Source organism: Simochromis diagramma, unplaced genomic scaffold, assembly GCF_900408965.1.
Source record: "Simochromis diagramma unplaced genomic scaffold, fSimDia1.1 OVJJ01000367.1, whole genome shotgun sequence".
Taxonomy (NCBI): domain Eukaryota; kingdom Metazoa; phylum Chordata; class Actinopteri; order Cichliformes; family Cichlidae; genus Simochromis; species Simochromis diagramma.
The window spans coordinates 294,982-322,234 of NW_024387288.1; the positions used below are offsets into that span (position 1 = coordinate 294,982).

At 43.8% G+C, this 27,253-nt stretch overlaps 2 protein-coding genes across 11 annotated transcripts in view; both read right to left on the bottom strand.

Annotated features, from left to right (window-relative positions):
- LOC120716339 (NACHT, LRR and PYD domains-containing protein 12-like) overlaps window positions 1-27,253 on the bottom strand; it is a 112,399-nt gene that overhangs the window by 32,372 nt on the left and 52,774 nt on the right. The window lies entirely within an intron of this gene.
- Window positions 10,198-27,029, bottom strand: LOC120716362 (leucine-rich repeat-containing protein 30-like). 2 transcript variants are annotated; one of them, XM_040003895.1, is made up of 8 exons: window positions 26,872-27,029; window positions 26,099-26,619; window positions 24,146-24,277; window positions 22,109-22,222; window positions 14,428-14,562; window positions 14,148-14,281; window positions 14,009-14,057; window positions 10,198-11,273 (listed from the first exon to the last, which is right to left on the bottom strand). In XM_040003895.1, exons 2-8 carry the CDS (start codon window positions 26,249-26,251, stop codon window positions 11,124-11,126), a joined length of 867 nt encoding a protein of 288 aa, XP_039859829.1. In that variant the 5' UTR covers window positions 26,252-26,619; window positions 26,872-27,029; the 3' UTR covers window positions 10,198-11,123. The 2 variants fall into 2 exon arrangements, with proteins under 2 accessions (XP_039859829.1, XP_039859830.1); XM_040003896.1 differs by lacking the exon at window positions 22,109-22,222.

Here is a 27,253-nt window from a genome sequence, read left to right on the forward strand (position 1 = left end):
AAAAGATGTACACGCCCTGTACTACCATTGTTTTTGTCAATGGTGACCATTCATCCATAAATCTGCTTAGCAGTAATTTTTCCCATAATTCCCAATCTTCCCTCAACCTCTCCAACAAACAGCACCGAGCAGGGCAGAGATGATGGAGACACATAACAAAATACTTTACCTGTTCATCTGTTTAGAGGCAGTCACCCTCTACAAAGTAGGCAATAGAAAGAACATATATGTCTTTGTATTTTCCATCTTTTCTACAGACATTAAAAAGTTTGTACAGAGTGTCTGTACCTTTGCCAACTCTGCTCTGATGAAATTTCAGATTAATTTTTCAGATGTGACAGTGGGATTGTGAAAAAACCTTGGATATCAATGAAGCTCCGCCTCCTACAGTTTCCTGTACTTCAGGTTAGTCGAACAGAGCTCCTATTGCTTGTTGAGGAGTCATCAAGATCAGGTATGTAAAGAAGAGTTTTTTTCATTGTCATCAGAGAGTTTTATGCTAACAGTCACAGTTAACATTTGAAAAGACAAATGTTCATTTACATTGAACTTGTTTTCATAATCTAGCTGAATAGACGTTCATTTTCATGGTTCAACTGTAGAACATGTCCTTTAGTGTTGGTGAAAGATGTTTGGGATGAAGATTAGAGGACATAACATTAAACTGAAGCTATAAAATCCTAACATGTGAAAAAGTATATACCATGTGTGTAAGAACACTTATCGAGACATTATACTTTGTAAGTATTTCAAAATCTGCCATGAAACTGTTGGAAAAACCACAAAAGTGTATTAAAAAAAAGTATTTATATTAAAGTCTTTTTTTTTTTTCTTGCCTGTTCCGTTTGGCTCTTTTGCCATCAGAATTATTGTCTAAAGACGAAGAAAGCTGCCCAACGGATTTACTTTACCAAATGGACCATCCCAGCCATGCTGTAATGGTCTATTTGATTCACCTTTTATTGTTTATTTTATTTTATTTTCACTTGTTAAATACAGACTTGACTGGTGAAAAGAAAGGGGAGAAAGAAAGGGAAAGAAAAACAGCAGGGAAGAGGGACAGGGATAAAGGGCAAAAAACAAAAAACAACAAAATAAGCAGACATAAAATACATATATCAATCACCTGGATCACCTGTTGAGAAAGAAAACAGAGAAAGCAAGCAGAAGAAAAAAAAAGAGCAACATAATAAACAACATCACGATGATCTCTGGGAATGTAACAGTAAATATTAAATATTAAACATTATTATGCAGCACGTAAGATCAACAGAACACAGTGTGCTTTGAGGTAGGAGCCAAAAAGGGTGTAGTTTGTGTGTGAGAGTCCCCGTGTGTACACCTGTGAGCATGGACGCGCTTGTATTTAAAAGGTTCCTTCATGTAATGATCTGCTAGGGGGTGTGGGGCGCCACAGCCCCGTCCTCCAGGGCATGAAGCCGGTATGGGGGAGATCAAGACTCCAGACATCCAGAACACCTCAGACCCTCAGAACACAAGACACCAAGGAAGACCAACAGAGGGGCAGCCGCGCCACTATCCCAGAAAGAGCTGAGGAGAGCCCCAGATGAGGGGTCACTTGGAGGGCCTGAGATGTCCCTAGAGAGGTGGCGTCTGATACCCAACCTGACATATAGACACAGACATACAGGCACACACAGATACAAACATCCATTCCCACCCTCATGCTCTCATATGCAATTACTCAACACTCACCCAACATGGAGACAGACATAAAGAGACACTGTACACACAATTACACTCCCCAAGCGTACTCTAAGCCCCAGGTCTACGTACCCTTGCCCACCGGGGGAGGGGGGGGGGACTGCACCTAGACCCAGGTGGTGTTACCCTTTTTCCTGGGGTGGAGAGAAGCAGGCCCCGATCGGGCGGCCATCTCCTCCTCCTAGCCCCCCGCTCCAACAGGCCGCAGAGAACGGGGGTGTGTGAAGACTCCAAACCTCCCTCAGCCCGCTCAAATGTAGTGTTGATGCATGTGTGTTCTAAGGTGCATTTAAAACCTAGGAGGGCATGGAGCTACCTGCCAGAGAGCAGCAGGTAAGCGCATAGCCCCTCCTGATAGCCCTCGATGTCTACATGTATTTAAAATTGAGAGGTGGGCAATGACACCAGGGGTCAGGTTGTACACCCTGATGGTCTTTTGGATACCCTGCAGTGTGCCCACCCCCAAGATCCTATATGTATGTGTAATGAGTAGGGATGGGTACCGGTGTCCGGTGCCATCATGGCACCGGTTCTGACATAAACGGTAGTAACCAGACCGAAAAGCAGCGCACATTTCGGTGCTTTATTTCGGTGCTTTTTTTTCCTGAGCTGTGATACACTTCTAGCCAATCATTTTACGTTTCCGAGGATAGTAGGTACGTACGTTCTTTTATGCAGAGCTACAGATTAAAAATGCCCAAGGCGAAGCGGTCAAAAGTCTGGCTGTACTTCACAGCAAAAGATGCAAACTCAGCAGCCTGCAACAAGTGCTTTAAGCTGATACTGTCAAAGGAGGTAACTCCTCAAATCCGATGAAACACCTGTTATCGGACCCGGAGTTAGCAACATCCCCCAAAAACCCGAAGAGGAGAGTCCTGGCCCCTAGCCCTGCCAGTGTAGCAGAAATGATGACGGATGATGATGCAGCAGCAGCCGTTCTTCTCTACGTGAGTAGCTTAATGTTGTTCGTGTATAATTTACGTTGAGTAGGCTAATCACGTTATTACATTAATGCATGTAAGGTGAACTAGCAAACATCATCATAGCTACATGCGGCTGTCTTCTTGTTTGATGGCAGATACTCCCTTCACCCTGGCCAAAAAGGCTAAAATGACCAAAGAAAAAGAGGGAAACAGCTGAACATGAGAGGTTTTTGGACAAAGTTTGTGTTTTTTTCCATTGTTTAAGCACTGCTTCCAGCCAAGAGTGATACCATATATGCCCCATAGCTGCAGAAAAGGCTAACATTGTTATCTTTTTACAAAAACCAGCTGAACATGAGAGGTTTTTGGACCAATTTTGTGTTCTCCATTCTTTAAGCACCGGTTTGAGCACTGTTTAAGCACCGGCACCGTTTCAAAAGTACCGATTTGGCACCGGTATCGGATAAAACCTAAACGATACCCATCCCTAGTAATGAGAGTGTGAGTAATGTGAATGTCTAAGTTGTGAGATAAAATTGAGGCACAGGCAGCCAAAAGGGGACAGAGGGGGGAATGCCTCTCCTGCACCCTGGTGACACACCTTTACCCCAAGGCCCTGCATGTGTGGGTGATTGTGGTGGAGCGGGAAGAGGGAGGCAGCTGGAGATGGGGAGGGAAGGAAGGGAGGGGCACAGAGCCCGGGACAGCCCACCCGACCCCAACACAGAGAAAACTGCACCCACCCCATCATCCACTCATCTTCCAGACTACACAGGACAATAGATGCCCAGGCTGATATCTTCCTCCACCTCTCCTATATCTCCCCCTCCTGCAGAGATCTCCTGCAACATGTAACAGCCTCCCCCACCAGTTGAAGAGCCCCCCAGGTGGCTAGATGCACAGATGTGAGAAAAAAGTATATTCCTTACTGTTGGGGTGAAGGGAGCGCCATGCATCGCAAAGACCAAAGTCGCTCATATACTGTTTGATTATATTTGTGGACTTCCAATTACGCTGAGTTCCTGCTGTATTGAGCCTATCCATTTCTTCATTAGTCCAAGGTTGAGGTCACCTCCAAGAACAAGTGTGCCATCTAAGTGTTCAGAGAGTGCACTGAAAAAACCGTGAAAGAATGAGGGACCATCAACATTTGGACCATATACACTTACAATACATAGCTTTTTATCAAGTATAGATAGTTTAATGATTAAGAATCTGCCCTCTGGATCTATAACTGTATCGAGTACTGTGAAATTAATATTTATATGGATTAGAATTGCTACTCCCCTTTGTCTAGAATTATAACAAGCTGAGAACACATTAGGAAACTCAGGTCTTTTAAGTTCATTCGAACCTCTAAGAGGTCTGTGGGTCTCTTGTAAAAGGACAACATCTGCCTGTAGTTTTTTGAGTTTTTGAGTACCTCTTTTCTCTGGAGCCAGACTCACAGACTCCCTTAGCGTGGCATTTTCAGCAGCGAGCGTTTCCACCTGCTGCTGGCTGAACTCCAGGGATTCTCACAAGGATTTAAATTCCTGGTGAAGAGTCTCCACCAAGGACAGGCTTGCATCAAAACTGGACAATTGCTTGTCGATTGACTCCAGTATGTTGGCAATATCTTTGTCGGCTGGAGATGTTGTGCCGGGGGAATCTGCCGGGCGACATTTTTTCGACGACGGCGTCTCAGATTTGGCCGGGGAAGATGCATGCTGAGCCTTCTTCATTACGAGATCCTGGAAGCACTGATTGATGTCATCTTGGAGAGCCTCTAAACTCTCCCCGCTGTTCTCCAGGGTGTTGGAGATGATTTAGACAAGTATTGTAAGTTATAAGACAATTGATAAGTGTATTTGGTAATACTGAGGCTTAAAGGAATTTGTTCAATTCTAAACTACCATTCGCTTTAATTTTCCGCCAAAATCTCCGGCGTCTGACGTCAGTTACAACATGAGTCGCTTACCTTGTCCGTCACTTCCGTCACTTACCTCAGGATCTCACTCCCTCCCATTCCTAAATATGTGTGCGACTGAGAGTTTGGAAAAATGTGACTGAAATATGTGAATTGTTTTTCTGTATTTCTTTGTGAATGTATTGTGAAAAGATGGCGCCGGTGAGGTCGGCTGCCGTCACGACTGCTCTGACCACCTTTTCTTTGTTTTTGTTTTTCAAGTTAGTTTTCAGAGTTTTTAAATCGGCAAAATCATCACCATTGGGTACATTAGGTATGACAGTGACACTCTTGTTTCTATTGGTATACAATGTACTCACAATTCGACGTTTTTAACTCTGGATCCGAGCTGGCCGAGTGAGATCTTGAGGGAGAACAAAGGACGAGACGCGAAGCGGCGGCCTCGAGGGAAACGAGCCGGCGTCAGGAACAGGCTGAGAACTCGTGCACACCGCACACCTCTGCCTAGCATCCTGCTTGCCAATGTCCAGTCAGTGGAGAACAAGCTTGATGACCTCAGGGCCAGGATAAAGTTCCAGAGAGATATTCGGGACTGCAATCTCCTCTGCTTCACCGAGACATGGCTGAACCCAGCAGTGCCGGACCACGCCATCCAGCCGGCCGAGTTCTTCTCGGTTCACCGCATGGACAGGACACGGGACTCGGGGAAGTCAAGGGGAGGCAGCGTGTGTTTAATGGTGAACAACAATTGGTGCAACAGTGCGAACGTTGTTCCTCTCACACGTTCCTGCACACCAAATCTGGAACTACTGTCCATCATGTGTCGTCCTTTTTATCTACCTCGAGAGTTTACATCGGTCTTTATAAGTGCCGTTTATATTCCACCACAAGTGAACACGGTCACCGCCTTATGCGAGCTGCATGAGGCACTCACACAGCATCAGACACAACACCGGGACGCCACGCTTATTGTGACGGGGGACTTTAATAGTGCCAACCTCAAACGCGCAGCGCCGAACTTTCATCAACATATCACCTGCCCCACTAGGGGTGAGAAGACACTGGACCACTGCTAGACTACGGTCAAGGACGGCTACAATGCACAATCTCGCCCTCCGTTTGGTAAATCCGATCACGCCGCCATCTTCCTCATGCCAAAATACAAACAAAGGCTGAAACAGGAAGTTCCGGTTCAGAGGAAGGTCGCGCGCTGGACGGACCAACCGGTGGCCGCGTTACAGGACGCACTCAACGATGCAGACTGGGACATGTTCAGAAACAGCTCCGATGATGACGTCAACGTGTTTACGGAAGCGGTTGTGGGATTCATCGGGAAACTAGCGGATGATACGTGGAGACAAAGACTATCACAACGTTTCCCAACCAGAAGCCGTGGGTGGATAAAACCATCCGCGACGCTCTGAGATCCCGCACCGCTGCTTACAACACGGGACTCACGACGGGGGACATGGACCCGTACAAAACTGCGTCATATGATGTGCGGAAGGCGGTGAAAGAGGCGAAGCAGCGCTACGGGAGGAAACTAGAGTCACAACTCCAACAGAGTGACTCTAGGAGCCTGTGGCGGGGACTAAGGACAATAACGGATTATAAAGCACAAACAACCGGTATGACGAACGCGGCCGTGACTCTGGCAGACGAGCTGAACACTTTCTATGCTCGCTTCGAGGCTGCAGCTAAGGACTCCAACGATGCTAGTGTTAGCGGCGCTAACGGCTGCAGACAGGAAGATGCTGCCAGCACCGGAAACGTGCTCGTCATCTCCGAGCATGAAGTGAGGAAAACTTTCAAGAGAGTGAACACCAGGAAAGCAGCAGGACCAAACGGCATCCCAGGTCGTATCCTCAGAGACTGCACATACCAGCTAGCTCCTGTGTTCACTGAGATATTCAACATCTCTTTATCTCAGTCGGTGATCCCCACATGCTTCAAGGAGTCCATCATTGTTCCTGTCCCGAAGAAACCCCACTCTGCTTCTCTCAATGACTATCGCCCTGTAGCCCTCACCTCAGTAGTGATGAAGTGCTTTGAACGCCTGGTCAGAGACTTCATCATTTCTTCACTACCAGACACACTGGACCCACTACAGTTCGCTTACCGTCCAAATCGTTCCACAGACGATGCCATCTCTCATCTCCTCCACACATCACTCACTCACTTGGACACTAGAAGGGGGAATTATGTTAAAATGCTCTTCATAGACTACAGCTCTGCATTTAACACCATAATTCCCTCCACACTCACCACCAAACTGGAGCACCTGGGACTCAGCTCATCTATGTGTCAGTGGATCTCCAACTTCCTAACTGGCAGACCACAGGCAGTAAGGATGGGCGGACATGTCTCAGCCTCCACCACTCTCAGCACTGGAGCCCCCCAGGGGTGTGTTCTGAGCCCCCTGCTGTACTCTCTGTACACATATGACTGTGTGGCCACTACCAGCTCCACCACCATCATCAAGTTTGCTGACGACACCGTCGTGGTGGGCCTGATCTCTGACAACAACGAGGCAGCCTACCTGAAGGAATCTGGAGAACTGGTGCCAGAGGAACAACCTCCTTCTAAACGTCAGTAAGACAAAGGAGCTGATAGTGGACTTCAGCACTAAGCAGGAGAGGAACTACCAGACCCCCGTCATCAACGAGTGCCCAGTGGAGAGAGTGGACAACTTCAAATACCTCGGAGTTCACATCACACAGGACCTGTCATGGTCCTGTCACATCAACACCGTGGTGAAAAAGGCCCGTCAGCGTCTCTACCACCTCAGACGCTTGAGAGACTTCCAACTGCCCTCCAAGGTGCTCAGGAACTTTTACTCGTGCACCATAGAGAGCATCCTGACGGGAAACATCTTAACCTGGTTCGGGAACAGCACCATGCAGGACGGACGAGCTCTACAGAGGGTTGTGCGATCAGCTGAGCGCACCATCCGCTCCGAGCTCCCTGACCTGCACTCAATCTACAGCAGACGGTGCTGGACCGAGGCCAGGACGATTGTGAAGGACCTCAGCCATCCCAACAACAGACTGTTCTCTCTGTTGAGGTCAGGAAAGCGATTCCGTTCCCTGAAGACCAACACAGAGAGACTGAGGAGGAGCTTCTTCCCACAGGTGATACGGTCTCTCAATCACACCACCACATAATACTGACCCAGTTATTTTATTTCTTCCTAGTTAAATTTACCCTTTTTAATTTTCATATTTATTTCCTATCTTATTCATAGCCTTTTCATTTTTCTTTAGGTCACGAGCAGTTGTGTAAGCATTTCACTCCATATCGTACTGTGTATGACTGTGTATGTGACAAATAAAATTTGAATTTGAATTTGATTTCAATAATCACACATATTGACCAGCAGGTTCAGCTCCACCCTTGTGTTTCCACCCCACATTGACATTTACTATAAACTCAAACCTGCCCAAGGACTACACCTAAACTATTCAACAGAATACTCAATCAAATGAGTAGTATGACTACAATCTACAGATACTTAAATCACAAAAAGAATTTATTATACTTTTGTAAATTATACAGGATACTTTTTGTCATCAGCACACACTATATCTATTCAATTCAATTCAATTTTATTTATATAGCGCCAAATCACAACAAAAGTCACCTCAAGGCGCTTCATAGATACAGAGAAAAACCCAACAATCATATGACTCCCCATGAGCAAGCACTTTGGTGACAGTGGGAAGGAAAAACTCCCTTTTAACAGGAAGAAACCTCCGGCAGAACCAGGCTCAGGGAGGGGCGGGGCCATCTGCTGCGACCGGTTGGGGTGAGAGAAGGAAGACAGGATAAAAGACATGCTGTGGAAGAGAGACAGAGGTTAATAACAGATATGATTCAATGCAGAGAGGTCTGTTAATACATAGTAAGTGAGAAAGGTGACTGGAAAGGAAAAACTCAATGCATCATGGGAATCCCTGGCAGCCTACGTCTATTGCAGCATAACTAAGGGAGGATTCAGGGTCACCTGATCCAGCCCTAACTATATGCTTTAGCAAAAAGGAAAGTTTTAAGCCTAATCTTAAAAGTAGAGATAGTGTCTGTCTCCTGAATCCAAACTGGAAGCTGGTTCCACAGAAGAGGGGCCTGAAAACTGAAGGCTCTGCCTCCCATTCTACTTTTAAATACTCTAGGAACAACAAGTAGGCCTGCAGGGTGACTCAGAGCTGTAACACCATCAATGACTGCAGTATGGAACAGATGTGGGTGTGTCCTCATCTCCCAGAGGAGTCCAAACCGTCATCAAACAGCCCTACAGACACAAAAACGTGAAAATATAAACAACCAGACTATCAGCAGTGATTTAAGTACTTTAAGACCTCTGTGAAAATCATTTACAGTATATATCACAGAATTTAAGGCCTTTATAATCACAGAGCATACAGAGAAAAGTACTAAACTGAATCAATTTCAGCTTCTGTTTCTCATGATGTATATTGTATTAATAATTAAATTTCATTATCTGTATCTTTACCACACATGTGCCACATAGGTGTAGATACTGTAGGTTCAGTGAATGCTTACATTGCACTGATTAGAATATACTGGACATTCAAAGCTAAGATTCAGCGCACTGTGTTAGAGGCTGGGATTGGATGAACTCATCATATATACAACCTTTGATCATCATTTATGTCCAGTTGAGAATTAATCTGTGCACTCACATATTAAATGAACTGAAATCAGTAGCGTGATCTCCAGTCTTGATATATTGAATGAGAGAACTGACAGCTGTTATTTTAATAATGGATTGGATTTATATAGCGCTTTTCAAGGCACCCAAAGCGCTTTACAATGCCACTATTCATTCACTCTCACATTCACACACTTAATCAGCCTGTCTCAGTTGTTTTAACTCTTAAGTATCACAAAATAATGTGGTAACATCTGGACTGACGAGTTTACTGTCAGCATTTTAATCGCTAGTTTAAAGGCTGTAGGCTGCAGCCGTTGCTCTAACACTGTATAAATGTAACAGGGCTCAGTGCTGGTTCTAATAGTCTGAGCTGCTTCCAGCTTTATTTGTGAAGAGCACAGCAGCTTACAAAACACGTAGCTAGCTCGTACAGCTGCGATGTAAAATTTTCATAAGCTAAGATGACCTTAAAATAACGGGGCTACATGCGGTTATGCTAGCGTTAGCCATGTTAGCACGTTACCTTCACAGGTGGTCAGACTGCGTAAACAGGCACTCAGTCAGAGGTTGGGCTCTCCGTTTCGCTGCAGGGTCCCTTCATCCTTCACATATCCGTGTTGAGCCGAATGTAAATCCCGAGGCTGAACGGCCTTTGTACAAGCACACAGGCTTCTCAGCAGGGCAAAGCTATGAGCTAGAAAAATCCAGGCTGGCAGACAGCCAGCATCTGTCCAACCAATCAGAGAGTTCCTTACATCCCACGGTGTGGCTAATTTGAATAGCAGCAGGATTTTTAAAATGAAGTTGTTAATCCAACTGCTAATCCACATGTTAATCCCTGAGCGAACAGGAAAGGGAAATGGATTTTGAAATGCAGTTTATTAAAGTGGAATTCGAAAAAGATTTTTGAAATGAAGTTTATCAAAGTGGAATTTGAAAATGTTTTTGAAATGAAGACTTAAAAAGCATTTTAAAAGTCAGTTTATTAAATTGGAATTCAAAAATGAATTTACAAATGCAGGTTTTGTTCTACAATTCATTATTTAAGCACAGAATTCTTTATTTCGATGCGCGCGGCTCTTGTGGTCCTCCATAGTAGAAATGTGAGATAACAAGAAACTAAAACAATCTTCTAGTTTGTTTTTCTGAACTTGTAGAAATGTCACATGCATATGTGGTTATGCAGGTACAGATTTACTTAAATATAACCAGTCCATATATTGGTCAACTGTGACAGTTGAACTCTACCTCACTGAGTAAGAAGACTAGTTAGAACCTGAGCAGAGGGTTAACATATGATGTCAGTATTATCTAAAGGTCTTTGGAAGAGCTATAAAAGGGGGAAATGCAGTGCCAAGTTCTGCATAATCAATACAGTTAAAAGAAATATCCAGTTCAATAAATTCAGATGAGCAGAAATATGACAGGAAGTGTCAGTGAATGAGTCCTAAGCACAGGGATAAGAACCACTAGCTGATCGTATTCATCTGGATCTTGTTTGATGATGTAAGATCAGAACATGAGGACTGACTGGGCTGAGCCTGTTTCCTGGGGAAACTGGTCGGAGGGTTAATAGGTGCTGGACCTTACTGTCCAGTCCACTTATCAGTGCTGGCAGTCATGTGTGAACCTCTTCAGGGATTTTACTAGTCTACATACATCCATTTGGACACATGACAGGTGTCTGCTCAGTCATCTCAGTCACCTGCCCCTGTTCCAAGCCCACAGGTTGTTTAAGAACAACAAAAGTCCCGCCTCGCACAAATCACTGGGGTGGTTATAAGTCCATTCTGCAGCTCTAAGGTAGTTTAAAAACTCCTGCTCCCTATTCAACACTTTAAGTAGTTAAAATGTATTGAAAAAGTTCTAAATCCATTTCTTATGTTGTTACAAGCTACCCTGCTCTCAGGTAGTTAAAAAGTGCACCGAGCCCGCCCTCCAGCACCTCCTTCACTGGTTTTAGCAGCGGGTTGTGGACAATGTGAAGTCCTTTATCCAGAGGATGGCAAGCAAGCTTCTCCAGCCGGGACAGCTGGTGCATCTCCTGAAAGTAACCATTGTGTTTATCACCAATAAAGTCATCACTATTATCATTATCATCATCAGTATCATCGAAGTCATCACCATGCTTCCAGCACCACTGTCACCATTATTAGTAATATTATCACAGACTTGTGAAACAGACTGAAGGTTATGGAGAGACAGATAGACATACATCTTATGATTCATTATACCTAACCCTTTACATGGTGTTAGGGTCCAGGTTTAATATTGGAAAGAAATAGCTGCGCAGTGTTAGCAGTGCCATGAATACGTCCATTTAAAAATCTGCATCTTGCATTTATTCAGGTTACCTTTGTCTAATATTAACATTTGTTTAAATAAACACGTCAGTGTGTCCTTAAAAAGGTGGGGAAATAAAGAACGGAGCAAACACGTTTTTCATGGCATTGAACTTGAAATACATGTGAGAATTAAGCGTTAGCGTGAGAAATGCTGTTGTGTGAATGGGGATATGTATACAGACTAGAGATGGCACGATACCACTTTTTATGTCCGATACCGATATCATAAATTTGGATATCTGCCGATACTGATATGAATCCAATATAGTGTTTTTTTTAATCAATAAAACTGTTTTTTTAATATCTTGCTGCATTTTGTATAAGTTCATACTTGTCAGGGGTTGCTGAGTGGATGTGGAGAGAAGGACTCAAACGCAGGACTCACGGTGAAGATGCAGGGTGTTTATTGTAAGGGAGGAATGACGAAAACAGGAGATGGCTTGCTGGCTGGCTGGTTGGCTGGCTGGCTGACTGACTGAACGGCTGACTGATCTGGACTTGGAAGGCAAACATGGGGCATAGACAGCAGTGACAACATTAATGACACGACGCCGACCAGGAGAGAACTGAGGACTTAAATACACTGGCTGAACAATGACTGATAGGTGACAGGTGAGTGAGCAGCTGAACACAATTGAACTAACGATGCATGGAATAAGAACTAGAACATAATGCACACAGAGTAACGTAACACAAAACAGGAAGTGGAACGTACAGAGGATAAACAGTGGACATGAACTGAAAATACTGGGTCAACGACCCAGAAACCCTGACAATACTCAAGTTTAAAAAACAAAACACTAAAGCTATTCTGTTATACCTGTATGCAAAAAATACACTGCACCCAAAATATTTCATAGTCCAGCAACACTGATCAACTCAATAAACTTAAACCTGCACCATCCTCCCTATTCTGGTATTTTAAAGAGTACTTAGCAGAAATATTAAACAACCTAACTAATAGGGTTGCAAACTCCTAGCAAAAAAATATAGGGAACTACCCCCCACCCTCAGCCTCGTGATGCTTAATTGATGTAATCAAGTTTAATTTAATGCACGTGTAAAAAAAAAATGCACAGAAATCAATTCTTTTTCTACAATAATTAAATAGATTCAACATCTTTCTTCAACAGAATTGCAGACTGCACAGATGGTACCTTCCCAAAGGAAAAAGTACTATAGCTTAATAGGGTATATTAGACTTAACAGTTACTATATACAGTAATGGACTTATATACATTTTACATCAGATTAAAACTTTGGGTGTAAGAGTCAGATAATTATTTAATAAAAGCTAGACATTTTAAATGAGAATAAGAAAGGAAAGTATGTCTTTGTGCCCCCCTTCCCTGTTAATGCCCTACCTGTCCATCTGGCTAAACCTTGCTAGACCCGCCCCTGCACAGTTACCAGCTGTCATCTACATAGAAAAAGATCCTGGTGGAGAAAGTAATATTAAATAAATTCTATCAACAGCTTATCAAGCTTAAACGTGCTGCTGTTGTTCAAATGCTGGTTTCCTCTTTCTGGTGCAAAGTGGGCCAAAAACAAAGAAGAGAGACGGACTCGACAGAAAAGCCGATCAGCTGATCATTGATCAGTTTCATGATTGAAGTAGCAGCAGGAGAGCGAGAGAGAATGAGAGGCAGTCGCTCCATATATCGGTTGATAAGCTTAAGGTGGGAATGCTTTACATGTTTGTTTACATGTTTGGTAGCGAGACTCCAAATACTCAACCAGACCACCGACAGGTCTCGCACGCCACAGCCGCTCTATCACGTTACGCATACTGCTCCGACGTGCTATGGTTATGAGCTGAGTTACGCCATGTCGCAAGTTTTGTGAGGTGCTTTTTTGATATTTAGTGGTTCAGATTACATTTTTTGTTTCTCTCCAATATCCGATCCAGTAATTTAGGTCAGTATCGGACCGATACCAATACGTAATATCGGACCGATACCGATGTAATATCAGATCGGCCCATCTCTAATAGAGACACGCTTGAAAGCTTTTGCTGTCGAAGTAGAGTGGACCAAAAAGTTGACACAACATGCAGAGAGAGTCTTTTTCCTTTTTCTGAGAAAGACTGCCTGTGAGCTCACCTTTCACGTAGCCATGCTTCATACAGTTCTAGGGTAATGCGCACAGGGCAGGGTGAAATAAACTAGAGTTAGAATAAATTAATGGTGAAAGTGTTGAACTAATTTTCATTGATAATTTCTGTTAGCATCTGTTAGCAGGTTTAAAGACAGGCAGGCTGATCACACAGCTTTAATGTGAAGCCTGGATTGGAGCCCTGTACTGGAGATGCCAGGGCACCAGTTGTCATCAATATCATAATCACCATCATCTCTGAAGATATCGATGACCATTACTATCAAAATGATTAGTGTCATCATCATCATCATCATCCTTCACCAGTGGAGCTGTTTACCTGTGGAACATCCTTGATGTCGTTAAAGTCGAGATTCAGTAACTCCAACCTGAAATCAAATCAAATACAAATGTGATACACACACGCCACTCCAGTGGGGCGGCGTTATGTGGATTTGGTTACCTGGTGATGTGGTTACCTGGTGAGGCAGCAGAGGGCCTTGGGCAATGAGTGGATGCTGTTTCCCTCCACAATGAGAATTCTGAGCTCCACCAGAGCCTGAATGTTCTCTGCCAGGTTCTCTAGACGGTTACAGGCCAAGTGAAGGAACACCTGGGGATTTTAAACACATTAGCTAATCCTCTCTGAATCTTCTACAGGTAGTTGTACTGAATAACCAGACTACTTATTCCAGAGTTTAGCACACGTAAACATACACAGTATTTCGATCTTGTGATATTAGCCCCACATGAACATACCAGAGCCTTCATGTTGTAGACACAGCCCGGGATGTGAGTGATGAGGTTGTGACTGAGGTTGAGCTTCCTCAATTGGGTCAGATTAGAGAGAGAAGCCGGCAGCGATGACAGCTGGTTGTTGGCTAAACTCAGCACCTAGAACAGGTGGTTTAGATAACCACATATATTACTCCTGTTTTCCACTGCAAATCCAGTAAACCTCAGAATAAGTGGATCAAAAATACCGTTGTCTTATTTTTAGGTGTATCCAAAATCTTGTGTTGCACTGTTTAGCTCCAAACCAAAAGCAAAGCAAACTTTGTGCTATTTTAAGGGAAAAGACTTACTGGAAAATATAGTGTAATCCTCACTTTGAGTTTCTTTGTGACAAAACTTTGTTCTAAAAATAATCATTAAAATTTTGAACATAAGAGCTTCATCTAAAGGTCTGAAATTGTATTTAAGCTCTAATTCAAGGCAGTAAATGAATTCAGCTCATGCATAAGTTCAAATTCAAATTCAAATTCAAATTTTATTTGTCACGTACACAGTCATACACAGTACGATATGCAGTGAAATGCTTGGACAACTGCTCGTGACCCAAAGAAAACAAAAAAAGGAAAGGCTATGAATAAGATAGGAAATAAATATGAAAAATTAAAAAGAAAAATTAAAAAGGGTAAATTTAACTAGGAAGGAATAAAATATAAATTAAGGTTAAAAATGAAATAACTGTACAACACAAATTAGAATGAAGGGTAAATTTAACTGGGAAGAATAAGATAAAATATATAAATTAAAGTTGAAAATAAAATAACTGTACAACAAAATACACAATACACAATATAGAACTATATAAGAATGTATGAAGAAATCTAAATATAAATAAATATATACACAATAACAGCAGCTGTACAAGTATTAACCGGAAATGAAGAATATAGTGACCAGTGTTGTGCAAAAACAAAGTCCAGAAAGTCCAGTGTGTGTGTAAGAACCATATGTGTGGGTCAGTACTGTGTGGTGGTGTGATTGAGAGACCGTATCGCCTGCGGGAAGAAGCTCCTCCTCAGTCTCTCTGTGTTGGTCTTCAGGGAGCGGAATCGCTTTCCTGACCTCAACAGAGAGAACAGTCTGTTGTTGGGATGGCTGAGGTCCTTCACGATCTTCCTGGCCTTGGTCCAGCACCGCCTGCTGTAGATTGAGTGCAGGTCAGGGAGCTCGGAACGGATGGTGCGCTCAGCTGACCGCACAACCCTCTGTAGAGCTCGTCTGTCCTGCATGGTGCTGTTCCCGAACCAGGTTAAGATGTTTCCCGCCAGGATGCTCTCTATGGTGCACGAGTAAAAGTTCCTGAGCACCTTGGAGGGCAGTTGGAAGTCTCTCAAGCGTCTGAGGTGGTAGAGACGCTGTCGGGCCTTTTTCACCACGGTGTTGATGTGACAGGACCATGACAGGTCCTGCGTGATGTGAACTCCGAGGTATTTGAAGCTGTCCACTCTCTCCACTGGGCACTCGTTGATGACAGGGGTCTGGTAGTTCCTCTCCTGCTTAGTGCTGAAGTCCACTATCAGCTCCTTTGTCTTACTGACGTTTAGAAGGAGGTTGTTCCTCTGGCACCAGTTCTCCAGATTCCTAATCTCCTTCAGGTAGGCCGTCTCGTTGTTATCAGAGATCAGGCCCACCACGACGGTGTCGTCAGCAAACTTGATGATGGTGGTGGAGCTGGTAGTGGCCACACAGTCATATGTGTACAAAGAGTACAGCAGGGGGCTCAGAACACACCCCTGGGGTGCTCCAGTGCTGAGAGTGGTGGAGGCTGAGACATGTCCGCCCATCCTTACTGCCTGTGGTCTGCCAGTTAGGAAGTTGGAGATCCACTGACACATAGATGAGCTGAGTCCCAGATGCTCCAGCTTGGTGGTGAGTGTGGAGGGAATTATGGTGTTAAATGCAGAGCTGTAGTCTATGAAGAGCATTTTAACATAATTCCCCCTTCTAGTGTCCAAGTGAGTGAGTGATGTGTGGAGGAGATGAGAGATGGCATCGTCTGTGGAACGATTTGGACGGTAAGCGAACTGTAGTGGGTCCAGTGTGTCTGGTAGTGAAGAAATGATGAAGTCTCTGACCAGGCGTTCAAAGCACTTCATCACTACTGAGGTGAGGGCTACAGGGCGATAGTCATTGAGAGAAGCAGGGTGGGGTTTCTTCGGGACAGGAACAATGATGGACTCTTTGAAGCATGTGGGGATCACCGACTGAGATAAAGAGATGTTGAATATCTCAGTGAACACAGGAGCTAGCTGGTATGCGCAGTCTCTTAGGATACGACCTGGGATGCCGTCTGGTCCTGCTGCTTTCCTGGTGTTCACTCTCTTGAAGGCTCTCCTTACTTCATGCTCGGAGATGACGAGCACGTTTCCGGTGCTGGCAGTATCTTCCTGTCTGCAGCCGTTAGCGCCGCTAACACTAGCATTGTTGGAGACCTTAGCTGCAGCCTCGAAGCGAGCATAGAAAGTGTTCAGCTCGTCTGCCAGAGTCACGGCCGCGTTCGTCATACCGGTTGTTGGTGCTTTATAGTCCGTTATTGTCCTTAGTCCCCGCCACAGGCTCCTAGAGTCACTCTGTTGGAGTTGTGACTCTAGTTTCCTCCCGTAGCGCTGCTTCGCCTCTTTCACCGCCCTCCGCACGTTATATGACGCGGCTTTGTACGGGTCCATGTCCCCCGTCATGAGTCCCGTGTTGTAGGCAGCGGTGCGGGATCTCAGAGCGTCGCGGATGGTTTTATCCACCCACGGCTTCTGGTTGGGAAACGTTGTGATAGTCTTTGTCTCCACGGTATCATCCGCTAGTTTCCCGATGAATCCCACAACCGCTTCCGTAAACACGTTGACGTCATCGTCGGAGCTGTTCCTGAACATGTCCCAGTCTGCGTCATCGAGTGCGTCCTGTAACGCGGCCACCGATTGGTCCGTCCAGCGCGCGACCTTCCTCTGAACCGGAACTTCCTGTTTCAGCCTTTGTTTGTATTTTGGCATGAGGAAAATGGCGGCGTGATCAGATTTGCCAAACGGGGGGCGGGATTGTGCCTTGTAGCCGTCCTTGACCGTAGTGTAGCAGTGGTCCAGTGTCCTTTCACCCCTGGTGGGGCAGGTGATGTGTTGATAAAAGTTCGGCGCTGCGCGTTTGAGGTTGGCGCTATTAAAGTCCCCCGTCACAATAAGCGCAGCGTCCCGGTGTTGTGTCTGGTGCTGTGTGAGTGCCTCATGCAGCTCGCATAAGGCGGTGACCGTGTCCGCTTGTGGTGGAATATAAACGGCACTTACAATGACCGATGTAAATTCCCGAGGTAGATAAAAAGGACGACACATGATGGACAGTAGTTCCAGATTTGGTGTGCAGGAGCGTGTGAGAGGAACAACGTTCGCACTGTTGCACCAGTTGTTGTTCACCATTAAACACACGCCGCCTCCCCTTGACTTCCCCGAGTCCCGTGTCCTGTCCATGCGGTGAACCGAGAAGAACTCGGCCGGCTGAATGGCGTGGTCCAGCACCGCTGGGTTCAGCCATGTCTCGGTGAAGCAGAGGAGATTGCAGTCCCGAATGTCTCTCTGGAACTTTATCCTGGCCCTGAGGTCGTCAAGCTTGTTCTCCAGTGACTGGACGTTGGCGAGCAGGATGCTAGGCAGAGGTGTGCGGTGTGCACGAGCTCTCAGCCTGTTCCTGACGCCGGCTCGCTTCCCTCTAGGCCGCCGCCGCTTCCCTTTGTTCTCCCTCGAGATCTCACTCGGCCAGCTTGGATCCGGAGTTAAAAACTTCGAATTGTGAGTACATTGTATACCAATAGAAACAAGAGTGTCACTGTCATACCTAATGTACCCAATGGTGATGGTTTTGCCGATTTAGAAACGCTGAAAACTAACTTAAAAAACAAAGACAAAGAAAAAGTGGTCGGAGCAGTCGTGACGGCAGCCGACCTCACCGGCGCCATCTTGTTAATCGTTCAATAAGGAAGATCTGTAATCACTCATCTGCTTGTTTTTACATGATTACCGCTTTCCCACACTGTCAATACTGACATCATTATTCTAATCCAATCATCTTCTCGCCCCCCTTCTTTGAGCCAATCAGCTTCTCGTGGTTTAAATCTGTGCTCGCTGTCATTCTTCCTTTCAGACTTTCTTCTGAGCATCCCACCTTCCTCCCATATCCACCTCAGATACCTCAGCCAGAGCTCTATTCACGCCTCAGTCTTCATCTTCACCACCAGTATCTAGACTCCTGTTCTAAATCCTCTCATCGCTGCGATTCAGTTTTGCTATGATGGGTCATCAGAGCCTAATTGCCAAATACATCCATTTCTCTATCTCAATAGAACATGTTCAATTCTTCCAAGTGATTTCTCCTTATTGAAATACAATAACAAAATTATCAAATTTGATTCAATAGATTCCCTGCTGGCACAATACCCTGACCAGGTTTTTAAGCCAGGATCAGAGCTTACTGCTACATTCCTTTGATAGTTAAGGACCTTTAACTGACAATCATCTGTCTGTTGTTTCCTAAAGGTCTCTTTATTATTTTGTATTCAGTGGCCTTGTTTCTGTTTATGCCATGATTTCGGACATATTGGGTTTGCTTTGTTTTTAATTTCCTCTGTTCCTTATTAAGGACGAAACCATCTAGGTCAGGAGGAGTTCAGGACCAGCAGGATGGTAAGCATGCAGGAGCAGAGTGGCATGGACAAAATGAGAAAGAGCAAGAAGCTGAGATGATAGCTGGCACTTCAGCACATTCATTTCATGTGCCAAGCTGCATATGATGTGCTACCCAGTACAGCAAATCTGCACATCTGTGACAAGAGTGAGCACCAACATGTCTTCTATGCCCAAAGGAGAATATCCTAAAAAGCCTTTTAGGAGGGCCACTGCCTCTGGCCAATGCCAGGACCAGTTGCTGAAGTGTGTGGTAAATGCATTTTCAGTGCAAATCTGCAGCCAAAGGAAAATCTCCTTTGTTAGGGCTGGAGAGAAGCCTCAGTTAAACTCTCGACCATAGGGGATGAACTCCAGTCCTCGAGAGCCAGTATCCTGAAACTTTTCCACGTGTCCCTGCTGCAACGCACCTCAATAAAATTAGTAGGTCATTAGCAAGACCCTAGCAAGACACTATAGACCTCTCTAAAGTACCAAGAACATGTAAATCAGTGCCAGTGGAGCAGCTTGAGAACAAACAAAGTGGTAGGCCAGCACTTCTGCCACTGAAGCCGCAGAAAGAGCCTGCAGGTAGATTTGGATCAAAAGGATGGGTCCTCACTTCATGACCTCAGGAAACATCACTGATGATGTGTCCCCTGTGTATGCATCTACAAACCGCTTCTCCGTCATTTTGGATGTGTGACAATCCAGGATCAAGTGAATGAGACCCAAGTCACACAGACCTAGAAACTATTCTATGGCAATCATCTGTCGTGAGGGAAAATGAGTATTCCCCACATGGTTGGCAAAAATATCTGCATAATACCCACAATTTAAATGGAAATGAGAGACTTGTCCGCAAATACTGTCCAGCTATTCTTCAACCAATCGTGGAACAGACACAAAATGGAAAATAGGGTCCCCTTCTAAGTAAAAGTTACCCCTTTTTTAAATACAGGGAGTGCGGAATTATTAGGCAAATGAGTATTTTGTCCACATCATCCTCTTCATGCATGTTGTCTTACTCCAAGCTGTATAGGCTCGAAAGCCTACTACCAATTAAGCATATTAGGTGATGTGCATCTCTGTAATGAGAAGGGGTGTGGTCTAATGACATCAACACCCTATATCAGGTGTGCATAATTATTAGGCAACGTCCTTTCCTTTGGCAAAATGGGTCAAAAGAAGGACTTGACAGGCTCAGAAAAGTCAAAAATAGTGAGATATCTTGCAGAGGGATGCAGCAGTCTCAAAATTGCAAAACTTCTGAAGCGTGATCATCGAACAATCAAGCGTTTCATTCAAAATAGTCAACAGGGTCGCAAGAAGCGTGTGGAAAAACCAAGGCGCAAAATAACTGCCCATGAACTGAGAAAAGTCAAGCGTGCAGCCGCCAAGATGCCACTTGCCACCAGTTTGGCCATATTTCAGTGCTCCAACATCACTGGAGTGCCCAAAAGCACAAGGTGTGCAATACTCAGAGACATGGCCAAGGTAAGAAAGGCTGAAAGACGACCACCACTGAACAAGACACACAAGCTGAAACGTCAAGACTGGGCCAAGAAATATCTCAAGACTGATTTTTCTAAGGTTTTATGGACTGATGAAATGAGAGTGAGTCTTGATGGGCCAGATGGATGGGCCCGTGGCTGGATTGGTAAAGGGCAGAGAGCTCCAGTCCGACTCAGACGCCAGCAAGGTGGAGGTGGAGTACTGGTTTGGGCTGGTATCATCAAAGATGAGCTTGTGGGGCCTTTTCGGGTTGAGGATGGAGTCAAGCTCAACTCCCAGTCCTACTGCCAGTTTCTGGAAGACACCTTCTTCAAGCAGTGGTACAGGAAGAAGTCTGCATCCTTCAAGAAAAACATGATTTTCATGCAGGACAATGCTCCATCACACGCGTCCAAGTACTCCACAGCGTGGCTGGCAAGAAAGGGTATAAAAGAAGAAAAACTAATGACATGGCCACCTTGTTCACCTGATCTGAACCCCATTGAGAACCTGTGGTCCATCATCAAATGTGAGATTTACAAGGAGGGAAAACAGTACACCTCTCTGAACAGTGTCTGGGAGGCTGTGCTTGCTGCTGCACGCAGTGTTGATGGTGAACAGATCAAAACACTGACAGAATCCATGGATGGCAGGCTTTTGAGTGTCCTTGCAAAGAAAGGTGGCTATATTGGTCGCTGATTTGTTTTTGTTTTGTTTTTGAATGTCAGAAATGTATATTTGTGAATGTGGAGATGTTATATTGGTTTCACTGGTAAAAATAAATAATTGAAATGGGTATATATTTGTTTTTTGTTAAGTTGCCTAATAATTATGCACAGTAATAGTCACCTGCACACACAGATATCCCCCTAAAATAGCTAAAACTAAAAACAAACTAAAAACTACTTCCAAAAACATTCAGCTTTGATATTAATGAGTCTTTTGGGTTCATTGAGAACATGGTTGTTGTTCAATAATAAAATTATTCCTCAAAAATACAACTTGCCTAATAATTCTGCACTCCCTGTATAGTGGCTGCAGTTCTGACAAACAACTTTTATTTTGAAGGCAAACGTTCCCCATTTCTGGTTGAAAATTATGCACTACTGAGTATTTGCAGGCAACAAGGAAAACTACAGACAACTGTAGCAACCAGAGCAAAACATGAGGAGCTTTTTGTATCAGCCACACTATAAATGTGGCCAACCTTTCCTCCAGTTGCTGAACAGAAACCACACCCCACAAACACCATCTGAACCCAAACTATTTAGTGCATCTTAGTGCATCAAGTGACGAAACGTTTCTCCCCACTGAAAACGCTTCATCCAGATGAACAGAATCAACTTTTGGAGATTTATTTACCTGGATGAATGAGCATGCATGAAAACGTCAAGCATATTTACCTGCTAAAATAAAACCTGCACAACATTTTAAGGAGCTGTTTTCAGGAGCAGTGATCACAGTAGCAATGTCAGTAGCACTAAAGTGAGAAGCTGAAGAATTTTCAGCAGTACCTCCAGCTGTGTGCAGGCGCCCAGCTCTTCAGGAACCTCTTTAAGTCTGTTTCTGTAGGCAAATAAAACTCGGAGTTTCCTCAGCTGACCGATCTCTGGTGGCAAATTGCTCAGCTGCACACACACAACACACAAATAACACCAGGAACAAGCATCTTACCATAAATATAAGGAAACAGATATAAGAGAAGCCATTCCAGGAAAATAAAGTGAAAGATGTTAGAATTCAACTCTTCACAAAGTGCCCTGAAATCCAGATTGAAATATAGAATAATTATAGACACAGGGTGTCACGGTTCTGGGTCAGTTTGACCCAGTATTTTGAGTTGTTATGTTTTGGTGTGTTTTTGCATTTTGGATTCTTTTCTTATTATGATGATAATGATGATTATGACTCTATGTTTCAGTTATTCTTGTTTAGGGATTAGTCCGTAGGTTTTGTGTTCTCATGTTTATTGCAGGTTTAGTTCAGTGTCTAGTCTGTCTCTCAGTGTCATGTCTGCGTCTTTGTTTAGTGGTGTCTTGTTTCCTGTTTTACTCTGAAGGTTCATGTTCCTGTCTTATGTCAGTGTTTCTAGCTTTGTTCCCCCTGTCTCATTAGGTCTTATTCCTCCCAGCTGTGTTCCCCTTCTGTCTCTAATTCCTTGATGACTTCCTCAGTGTATTTAAGCCCAGTGTGTCTTCGTGTCAGTGTCGTGTTGTCTGTTAACATTCCTCTCATTCTAGCTACACGTCATGAGTCATATTTTTTCAGTCTCTGTTCTGGTCATGTTCATAGTAATCTGCTCCTGTCATGTTCTCATAGCCTTTCATGTACCAGTCCAGAAGACTGTCTTTTGCTTTTTCATGTCATGTGCGTAGCTCTTAGTTACAGTCCAAGTCAGTCTTAGTTTTTCTTAGTCTTTAGTTGTTTCCCAGTTTAGGCCCTTTGTTTAGGTCATTGCCATAGTTTATGTTTGGTTCTTTTTGCTTTACTGTTTACCGGCCCTAATAAAGGCTCATATTAAGTTCAGTAAACGTTTTGCCTCCTTCGTCTGTGTCTGCACCTGGGTCCTCCAAACACCCTCCTCACGGTCTGCCCTCGCAGACCGTGACACAGGGAAAATAAAACTCTGAATAAGAGACTTTATCAAGTGTTGAGAGCAGAAAATTTCCTGTTTACAAAACATTTCACAAACGGGTTTAGCTCACAGGTTAAGCAAGGCTAACAGCATATGACAGAAACAGCCTGCCATGCATGCTGGCACTACTCAGGGCTCATTACGCTGCTGAAGGTTGAAGGAGGGTGGAGGCAGAAACTGGATCCTGGTAGATTTCAGTGGGGATTAGAACTTTTATTTATCCAGGACACTGAGCAGCTGCACAGGAGGAGGAGGAGGCAGAAGGAGGGATGGAAGGAGGTCAGTACCTCACTCATAGGTACACTACATGACTTTTACTTTAAATTAAGCACATGAACATCAATATGCTCTCACTGGTGAGCTCGTGAAAACACCTGGATAACACCTCCTGTTACTGAGTAAAAGACTTGGATGTTTATCAGGCTTCAGCAAGAGACTCTCATGGTCCATCATGGGAAATGTAGGATCTAGTGTTTGTGGAATAGTATGCCTGTTCTCTCCCCTGCAACACCTGTTCTCTAATAAGATGATATAATTTCATGGAAGAGCTGTTTTTAAAATCACCACATTAAACGGTTTAACAGGGTTCATGAGTGTTTCCTTAGTTTTTTTTTTTTTTTTTTTTGTACAATAAAGGGTTACTGTTGATCAACATGAGGGATAAATATCTATGTGTGTGTCGTGTTACGTGAGTGTTTTCTCGTGTAACTTTGTATTTGCTTTCATTTCCATCCTCATATGTTCTACCATAAAATAAACGTCTGGTTTATAAGACTTTTAGCGTCATACGTTTGAATTATTCTGTAACCATGTGGGATTCAGTCTTTGAATGAATCCTGACAAACTCCTGCGATGTCATATGTTTAAACTAAAATGGTTCAGTGGAGGAGGAATGTCAGGGGTCAGGTGTGTTTACCTGGTTACCCCACAGATTGAGGACCACCAGGTTAGACAGCAGAGCCAGCTGAGAAGGAAGAACAGTCAGGCTGTTGAGAGACAAATTCAGCTTGTCCAACTCCAACAACTCCCACAGTTCATCTGGAACCTCCTGTAGAGTGAAACAGAAAAAGAAGCTGCTGCTTTCCACTCAGAATTCACCACACAGCTGGAAAAGTTCTCACAGCACTGTTCTTTAGTGTACATATTTAATTTTTTTACATCACAAAAGACAGAAAATGCAGCTGACATGTGGAAAGCCTGATGTTTGAATGCTCCTAAATGTTGCTCGATAAAACAGCTTAATCATTTAAAATAATAATTAATATTTCAACCAGTTACCAATAATATGCCCTAAATGTCCTCTCCTGTTGAAGCCAGCTCATATTTTCATTGTTTTAAAGTCATCAGTATTTATTAACACGAGCACAAAACATGCTGTGCTGTACTGTGTGAGGAGAAAATGCCCATCGTTTCATCACATGGTGTGATTACTGTGTGAAAAGTCACTGATAAATGTCACGCTGGCACTGATCTAATGCTTGTTCACAAATGTGCCAGTGTTCATTTTGACAGATGAAGAAGTTAAGAAGAAGTTAAATATTTAAACTTGGGTCAGTGTCACATGAAACAAATCTACAGTTAAAAATATGTTTACACACTGCCAGTCAAAAGTTTTAGAACAGCCGAATTTTTGTCCAGTTCAAGTCATTCAAGTCCAATGAAAAGCTGAAATTGTACAAAGGTAAGTGGTGAACTGTCAGAGGTTAAACAAAGGTAAGATTACCCAAAACTGAAAAATAACGTGCATTTCAGAATTATCCAAAAAAAGGCCTTTTTCAGGGAACACAACATGGGTTAACAGTTTAAAGCTGTTCTGCAGTAATGGAGGTTGATCAGGCGATGAAAGCTGGTGCTACTAACTCCTACAGGTGGTTCTGGATTACTTACAGCCCCCTCTGTCTGCATAAAAGCAGTGTTGGACCACACTGTGGTACCATACCCTCGTCTCTCTGCTGTTTGTGCTAATGGAAACTCAAGGTGGAGGCGACCGTTGGTTGAAGACTGAATGGGGGTGGCTATATATTGGGACCACCCTGACGCTTGCTACCTTTAATAAAATATTTGATTGTTGTAAAACCACAAACCCTTGGCAGCGTTGATCTTTCCTTGGGAGCAGGGAGTGGGGCCGTTATTCGTTTTGAGGTTTTTTTTGGTTGCCTCTGGGTTCCCCCCAGGTGGGGGTGTAACAAGTTCATGATTTCTTTTTTAACTGCAACTGCTTGTTTGTACTATGCTTTCATTTCAGAGTGGAGAGAGACATTAAAATGTATAATTTTTAATAAAAAAAACTTCTGAACCTTTTGACCTGAGTGTATATAACAGGAATCTCATCACGTGTTGCGCAGTATTCAAAACTATAGTTAGTGGGTGAGGTTTCAATTGGTTCTGTGTTACCAGTGGTATTCAGTTCAATTCAATTCAGTTTTATTTATATAGTGCTAAATCACAGCAAAAGTTACCTCAAGGCGCTTCATATTTGAAACTAAAATCTCTGCAGTGATTCAAAGAAAACAATCCTAAGTGGATTTGCACTTGCTCATAGGCAGCAAGAGTTGGAAAGCAAACAAAGGAGTTTAAATAAGTGAAGATTGATTAAGGCTGGCATGAGGAACCAGATGCTGTCATATCTGATCATATCTGAATAATTGACTGCGTTCCCAGAAGGATGAAAGAGGTGTTGATCACAGTGCAGGCTGATGATGGAGCTTCAACCTGCATCTGAGATAACACTTGGATCTTGGATCTCACAGGGCTAAACTCTGAATGTACAAGTGTAGACACCAGGATGTGTGCTTCTACATTATTAATTGAAACCACAGAGATGGCAGCAGTGGCCATTTGTACCTAAAAGCAGGTGTTGCTGTCATACCTTCAGACCTCGGCGAGCCAGGCTCAGAACATTGTATCCAAACTGTTTGACGGTGAATCTTCGTATTCTGTCTGCTGATGTCAAACTGTCTTCCCTCCCTTCGCTCCTCCTCTTCTCCTCCTTCATCTCTTCTGTACACACTATTCCTCCCATCTCCCACGTTCCTTGTTCACAGAGTTCAGAGAACACAGCTGGTTGAGTTTTTGAAAACTCAACCAGCTGTGTGGTGATGAAACCACATGTTTCTCTGCTGTGGGACAGATGTTACATGTGATTGTGTTCAGAGGCCAGAACCTCTTGTCTAGGTGTTGTTCTAATGTTTCAAATTAATTTCTACAATACAGATGTTGTGATGTGATGTTCAGGTATCTTTTTTTCCTAACAGGCCTCAGATCAACAGATGCGATCAAGGTTGAAGACAGCTGTTTTTCCAGTGTCTGTCCAGATGTTTTTCTGCTGTTCAGAAGTTTCTTAAATGTCCTCTCTCGTCTCTGGGACCAGTCAGTTGCATTTCTTGCCTCCTGTAGGTTAGAAACAGATTTAAAATCCACACACAGTGGGCAAGATCGCATTGCACGTGTCACCAATTTTCTAAGTAAATATATTTCTGAAGGTGCTGCTGACATGAAATTATCACCTGATGTTGGTAACAACCCATCCAATCCTCACATGCAAAGAAATCAAACCACAGATGTCCATAGATTATGTGTAATAATGAGAAATGACACAATACTTGAAGAAAAAAACCCATTACAGACACTTTGATATCCTACCTCACATCTGGACATGTTTCAGCAACGCAGAGCAGAAGGATCAATGCCTATTGGCAAAATCATGGCATAAACAAGCGGCTGTTTATCTGGCACTGACAGAGAGACGGACATCAAGCTTGAGAAAAGGAAGGAAGTCTATTTAAGGAAGAATGCACACACACACACACACACACACACACACACACACACACACACACACACACACACACACACACACACACACACAGCTGCTCCTGTCAGTCTGCTGCACACTCTCTGACACCAAACTCCATAATCAGGTCATTTCCAAAACAACCATGTGAAACTAAATGCAAAGAGTCTAGTTCCACCTACAAGTAACAGCTGAATGTGACTCTGCATTCCTACAAATGAGTTAAATGTT